General features: G+C 41.7%; 1 protein-coding gene across 13 annotated transcripts in view; it reads left to right on the forward strand.

Annotated features, from left to right (window-relative positions):
* SYNJ1 (synaptojanin 1) overlaps window positions 1-3,499 on the forward strand; it is a 94,500-nt gene extending 91,001 nt beyond the window's left edge. For 9 of the 13 annotated variants that reach the window (XM_018047095.1, XM_018047148.1, XM_018047262.1 and 6 more), the window contains one exon: window positions 556-3,499. In XM_018047095.1, the coding sequence (XP_017902584.1) occupies window positions 556-1,356 (801 nt within the window). In that variant the 3' untranslated portion in view covers window positions 1,357-3,499. The remainder of the gene's footprint in view (window positions 1-555) is intronic. The other 4 variants (XM_018047514.1, XM_018047528.1, XM_018047483.1 and 1 more) reach the window with 3 other exon arrangements.

The raw sequence follows: 7,445 nt of genomic DNA on the forward strand, positions 1-7,445 counted from the left end.
CTACAAGTCGAAAAGGAAATGATGCATTATCTTCAGCTTATGAGTACAGATATACTAATAAAATTAATTTTTATCCATAAAGTTGAATTTCCATAGTAACATTAACTCTCAATGAAAATATATTTCAAAAAACAGTGAAACCACATCATCATCACAGATGGGTGTTGGAAGTTTATTCATAGCAATTTAGCATAAACTTTGAATTGAATGTGAGTTTCTTAAGTTCATTTGATTATCTGATACAACCGGGCATGAACCAAACTCATCTGTTGATTCAGTGCTGTTCTCCATTTTACATATCAATACTTGCATGGATGAAATAAGCTGTATTTATAAAAGAACTTATTTAGCACAGTTAAAAAAAAAATATTTCATGGTACTTGTTTAACCACCAGAGTAACAGACTACACAAAGCTCCTTTTTTTATTTTTTGAGTATGTATACTTGACCCCCTCAGAATGAAGAATACTCGAGACAGGAAGCAGAAGGGGCATTCAAAGTAACTGTATCGCTTTTTGTTTGTTCTGATTATTCAATGGGCTCTCTCTTTCCCAGGTGAAAACAAACGGAGTCTCCGCCGTCAGATTGGACTCGCCATTAAAGAGTGACCCATTTGAAGACTTGTCATTGAACCTGCTTGCTGTATCAAAGGCTCAGCCATCTGTTCACACCCCAAACCCAAGGGGGTTGACGCCGTTGCCTTCTGCAACCCCAAGTAACACGAACACTCTGAGTTCTGTAAGCTGCATGCCGACAATGCCTCCAATTCCAGCCCGGAGTAAATCCCAGGAAAACACGCGATGTTCCCCAAACCCATTCATCCCAAGCTCGAGCAGCACAAATCCTTTCACCAACAGGACCGCCACCCCCGGAAACCCCTTTCGAGCTGAGTCTCAAGAATCAGAGGCCACTTCATGGTTCTCCAAAGAAGAGCCTGTTGCTCCGAGTCCATTCTCTTCGCTGAGGGCTCTGGGTCAGAACAGTAACAAGCCTTCATCCTCCCTGGATGGGTTTAATGACAGTTTTGATCCGCAGGGCCCGCCTGCACTAACAGTCAGCAACCCCAAAGGATGGGTAACCTTCGAGGAAGAAGAGGACTTTGGTGTGACAGGGAAGTCAGGGTCCGCTCGTCCAGACGTTTTCCTGGGTAAGCAGCCAAGCTCGTCTCCTGGCTCCAAGGTGACGCTTGGTGATGACTGGGGTAGAAGTACCAATGTGTCTCTCTGTGTGTTGCCAGCAAGAAGACCACCCCCACCGCCTGTCCCTCTGCTCCCACCTGGCACCACCCCTCCCACAGACCCTTTCACAGCCCTGGCCTCTAAGGCATCACCCACGCTAGACTTGACAGAAAGATAACGTCACACAGTAGAGAGCAGTTGTCCCTTTAGTTTTGGCCGGGTAGAGCCAGAAGATTTGGGCATTCGTTATTCATGATGTGCAATAAGTAATTGTTAAGTGCACTGATGTTGTCATGAAATACCACTATTTAATGTGTACAGAGTTGGAATATGTGTATATCAGAATTAAGGAAAAATCCTTCTCATTATTAACTGGAATTTTGGTGTGTTTCTGTTTGGATAAATAAGAGACAGTAGAAGCCATAAAAAGTGCTTGAAGCTAATTTAGAAAACAGTCCTCATTCAGAAATTATTCTTCAGTCTCCTTGAAAGCATCTCACAAAGCCCAAACAACTTCTAGCCGACACTGGTGCCAGCCCTTTCCTACTTGTCAACAATTGGTATTTATAAGTATTTACCAAAGAGCTGTCAAAGGTATACTGGAACAGAATTTAGAAAGACATTGCTTACAAAAAAAAAAAAAAAGTGTATACACACACAAACACACAAATGTATACACTTACATACTGGTAATATGCATCACTTAAATTCTAGGGTATAAGTCAGACCAAATTTTTACCTAAAAGTTGTAACAGAGTTCTCTTCTCCATATAATCAAATGGATGGCTGAAAATGAAATTTGGACATTTCCATTATCTTTCTTTCCAAATCTAGAGTAATCTCACGACGAAACCAGAATTTGCCCCCGTTGCACACCCACCCCTCCTGACACTACACCACACACCCTCTTGTCACTCTGGTCCCACACCTCTGCGTGCTTTTCTGGGGGAGGAGCTTCTTGCAGCCGAAAGCAGCATATTGTGTGGACCGACCCTCCTTCCTTTCGAAAAAGCGCGCTGGCCACAGATGGCAGGAAGGCATGTGCCACCAAATTCAGTGAGAAGTAAATGGGAGTTCAAGGTCCACGGAGGTGTCCGAGGATGGCCCTCCTTGCTTCTCTAGCTGGTGAGCCGGGCGGCCCCCACCCCGGGGGATGCTGAACTGAATCTACCGTGTGTTCCCTCTCCCCATCTGTGATGCTGCTTTTCGTTCTTAGAGGCTACACCTCAAATTAGCTGTGGATTTTGTCTCCTGCACTGCCAGTATGCAGCTGATCCTGCTTTTGATTAATTTTATGAAGACGTTCATAATTTATACAGAATGTAGTATTTTGATATCATTGAGGAATCCCAGTCAGAAAATTCCTGGAGCGATAGTGTTTTGTCGTCAGTTTGAAATCACCTTTGCCCATTATATTAGCGTTCCTTTCATACAAAGAGTTGTAAATGTCACCTGAATTCCATTGTCCACATTTAACCTTTAAACATGTGCACTGGGGGAATATCAGAAAATGGAGTTCAGGGCTAAGAATACGTAAGATGTAAAAAAGCACAGCAAGCTGCATTGCACTTAACCACATAAAGCAAATCTATTAGGAAAAAGCACTTTTCTAAATGCTCAAATGTTATCAGAATACTATATTTATAAAAGTAATTCTCTCTCTATTAATAGCCAGGACTTGCTATTAGAAATAACTCGTGAGTTTTATATTGTGCTTTTTGGGGAGGTCTAATCATTTCAGCAGTAGTGTATTTTAAACAGCAGTATTACTATAAGCAGTGTGCTTCAAAATGTGAATTAACTTGTTGAAACTGTGGCTTTAACATCTGTGTAATTAGTGTATATGGTATTTGCTCTCCGTTAGGAAAATAACTCATTATAAACTTGAGTGCGACTGCAGTTCTGTGAGCAATGTTTCCTATTGAATAGAAACAACTGTCTAAAATACACATATCAAGCAGCAGCTCAGCCTTTTTCAGGAAATTCTATCGATACTTGGCAAGTTGCTGGAAAAGTGCACAAAGTTATGACAGACAGTTAAAGGCACACTGCAAATTAGCCATTATTCTGCATATTATTAAAATATTGACCAGTTCTGTTAAAAGCAGAGCAGAAACTAAACACTAAGGATCTCTTTGTGAATTCTTTGTTCTCTGTAGTAGATTGCTGTTTATATGTAAGAATTTTATTGCTTATGTGGCACACAGTATTTATAACTATATACTTTATAGGAGTACAGTATTAAAGTCAGTGGCATATAAACACTGAACATATCCTGTGAAATGTGCTGTCATATGAAATAAATATACCTGTCTTTACCATACTGACTGCTTTGCTCAAAAGGGAAGAATTTTTCCAACTATTTTCCTTTAACTTTACATAGATGAGTTTGGCAACATTTGAGGATTAATTCTTACTGTCAAATCAGGTTTTTTTTAAATCAGGTATTTTAATTCAAGATGTTATTTTCATCCATTTGATTTCTCTGTGTGATTGTTGTTGTTCAGTCGCTCAGTCATGTCCAACTCTTGGCGGCCCTATGCATTGCAACACACCAGGCTTTCCTGTCCTTCACCATGGCCTAGAGCTTGCTCAAACTCGTGTCCATTGAGTCGGTGATGCCATCCAACCATCTCAGCCTCTGTCTCTATGTGATACTTCTGCTGAAAGTAGGAAGCGATTCTCAAATTACTAATCGTCATTAAGAAGTCATGTGCTTATTCTGTAAGAGAGGCCCTTATTCAAAATCTTGCTGGCTTGAAAATAACACAGGAGGCATGAATGATGATTTTCTGACCCACAGCAAGAGAAACAGCTGGGAGGTGGGGGTGGGGCAGGTGAGGGGAGCAGAGGGGAAGCAGGCTAATGAATAGCCAGACAAAAGAAGAGACCACCTTAAAAGACCCAAAGTAAGAGACTGAGGCTGGTGTCCCTGTGAGTATTGCCTTTTTTTCAGATTGCTATTTAAAACAATGACCTTGATTCTTAAATAATTCAATTACATTCATTAATCTCTGATTAAGAAGTTACAGATACAGAATAATAGGCTTTGTAAAAACTTTTTAAGGTAACTGTAGATTTGTATGGGCTTCTGTGGTAGCTCAGACAGTAAAGAACCCACCTACCAATGCAGGAGACAACAGGTTTGATTCCTGGGTTGGGAAGATCCCCTGGAGAAGGAAATGGCTACCCACTCCAGTGCTCTTGCCTGGAAGTCCCCTGGACAGAGGAGCCTGGCTGGCTATACAGTGCCTGGGGTCACAAAGAGTCAGGCACAGTATAGCAACTAAACAGCAACCTGCAGTTGTTAACAGATAATACAGAAAGATCCCAGGTATCCTTTATCCAGTGGCAACATTTTGCAAAACTACAGTGCAATACCAGAGCCAGGACTTTAACACTGTTATAAAAGATGATTCCATCTCCCTGAAGATCCTGCGCGTTGCCTTTTCCCCACTTCTCTCCCATCCCATGCCCTTCTCCTGTGTCCTTAACTTCTGGCAACCACTAGTCTATTCTCCATAATAGATTCTGTTCTCCATATTCACTATAATTTTGCCATTTCAAGAATATTACATAAATGGAATCATGTGTGTGTAACCTTTGGGGATTGACTTTATTACTCACCACAGTTCTCTGGGGGTTAATCTGATATTGTGTATATCAATAGTTTGTTCCTTTTTACTGTGATATAGTATCCCATGGTATGGATGTATCACAGTTGGTTTAACCATTTATTCATCCACTGAAGGACATTTGGGGTGTTCCCAGTTTGGGACTATTATAAATGAAGCTCCTCTGAACACTCGTCTCAGGTTTTTATGTGAACGTAAGTTTTCATTTCTCTGGGATAAATGATCAGGGGTACATGCTGGGTCATAGAGTGGTTGCATGCTTGGATTTTTAAAAAGCTGCCAAATTTTCTTCTAGAATGACTGAACCATTTTACATTCCCATCAGGAACCTATGAGTGACCCAATTTTTCTTCGCCTGAATTTCATCGTGGTCTTGTTTTTACCCTAAGAGCTAATGATGCTGAACATGTTTTCATGTGCTTATTTGCCATCTGATGCCTTTTTTGGTGTGTGAAATATGTGTCTTTTGCCCATTTTCTAAATAGATTGTTTTTTAACTGTCATGTTTTGAGGGCTCTCTGTATATTCTAGAGACTCCACCTCTGTTGAGTATGTGCTTTGTAAATATATTTCTCTGTCTATCGCTTATCTTTCACCCTCTCCACATGATTTATAGCCAGATCCTAAGCCCTGCAGGTCCACAATTACCAGCATGAGTGATTGACACAGGAAAACCAAACTCATGTATAAAGCAAAATGCCACTTTATTAATGTTAGGAAAAAAATCTGACCACATCAAGATATCAAATGGGGAAAAATGGGAACTCATACATTGTTGGTGAGAGGGCAAATTGGCACATCAATTCTAGAGAACAATTAAATAACATCCAGTAGGACTTCCCTGACGGTCCAGTCATTAAGAACCCACCTGCCAATGCAGGGGGACATGGATTCGATCCCTGGTCTAGGTAGATTCCACATGTTGCTGAGCAACGAAGCCCACGCACCTCAATGCTATGCTACAGGAGAAGCCATCACCATGAGAAGACAGTGCACCACAACTAGAGAACGCTTTCGAAGAGGACAAAGACCCGGCACAGCCAAAGAATGATTCATTTAAAAATATATAAATCATGTCCAGTATAAGGCTCATATATTCTATCACAACATATTTGACTTAGAGAGAAATTCTAGGACAAGTCGAGTAAGAATGCACGTTGTTGGTAATGGTGAAAACTAGAAAGAAACTAACCATCAAGGGAATGGCGTGACCTATTTCTGGTGGAATGTAGTAGTGAAAATAAGTGAATGAAATTTTAGTAAATTTCATTATGGAGCCATAAAGCAAGGTACAAAATAATACAGTATGACATTAGTTACATCAAATTTAAAACATACCCAACAGTGTTCTCTATTTGTTAGGGATACATATGTGTGTCATGTATGTATGCTCAGTCCCTCAGTTTTTCACGACTCTGCGACCCTATGGACTGTAGCCCACCAGGCCATGGGATTTTCCAGGGAAGAGGACTGGAGTGGGTTGCCATTTCTTTCTCTAGAGAATCTTCCTGACCCAGGATCGAATCCACATCTCCTGGGTCTCCTGCATTGCAGCCAGATTCTTTACCTGCTGAGCCATGGGGGAAGTCCCACATACATGTGTTAATGGTATTAAAACAATTTTTTTTCAGTACAGTAAAAATTTTCCTTTTCTCTCTGGTTTCCTGATATTTAGCAGTCAACATGAATGCCCCATTAATTATCTGTACCGGAGTGTTTATCACTACTAATGGATTGCTTCAGCAGATACAAATGCTTATAAGATGCCCTTTACCCTAGAAAGGAAACAGTACCTAAAACATTTAGAGATAATAAGCCAAAGTACATAGGAACACACAGATGTCATATTGGTCTTCAAATTCAGAACCCACTTGGGTGACAATACAATAGGCTTTGGCATGATTTATGATCACTTAACTTTGATGCTGGGAGGGATTGGGGGCAGGAGGAGAAGGGGACGACAGAGGATGAGATGGCTGGATGGCATCACTGACTCCATGGACGCAGGTCTGAGTGAACTCCCGGAGATGGTGATGAACAGGGAGGCCTGGCGTGCTGCAATTCATGGGGTTGCAAAGAGTCAGACACGACTGAGCGACTGAACTGAACTAAAACTACAACGAGGAAAGTGAAGTCACTCAGTCATGTCTGACTCTTTGTGACGCCGTGGGCTGTAGCCCGCCAGGCTCCTCTGTCCATGGGATTCTCCAGGCAAGAGTACTGGAGTGGGTTGCCATTTCCTTCTCCAGGGTATCTTCCCAACCCAGGGATCGAACCCAGGTCTCCTGCATTGCAGGAGATGCTTTATCCCCTGAGCCACCAGGGAAGCCGTGAGGAAGAGCTACATACAAAATTTGTATGACACGGCCTGTGTGAGAAAAAAAGGACCTTAAGAAAACACGGAAAGGAATGCAGTGTAAGAATACAAAGGCAAATAGCAATGCTGACAAAGATTAAAGATGGTGCAGGTGTTTGACCTGTGACAATGTACTTAATGGGCTTCCATGGTGGCCCAGTGGTAAAGAATCTGCCTGCCAAGTCAGAGACCCAAGTTCAATTCCTGGGGTGGGAAGATTCCTTGGAGAAGGAAATGACAACCCACTCCAGTGTTCTTGCCTGGAGAATCCCTTGG

Source organism: Capra hircus, chromosome 1 (genome assembly GCF_001704415.2).
Source record: "Capra hircus breed San Clemente chromosome 1, ASM170441v1, whole genome shotgun sequence".
In the NCBI taxonomy this organism is placed as follows: domain Eukaryota; kingdom Metazoa; phylum Chordata; class Mammalia; order Artiodactyla; family Bovidae; genus Capra; species Capra hircus.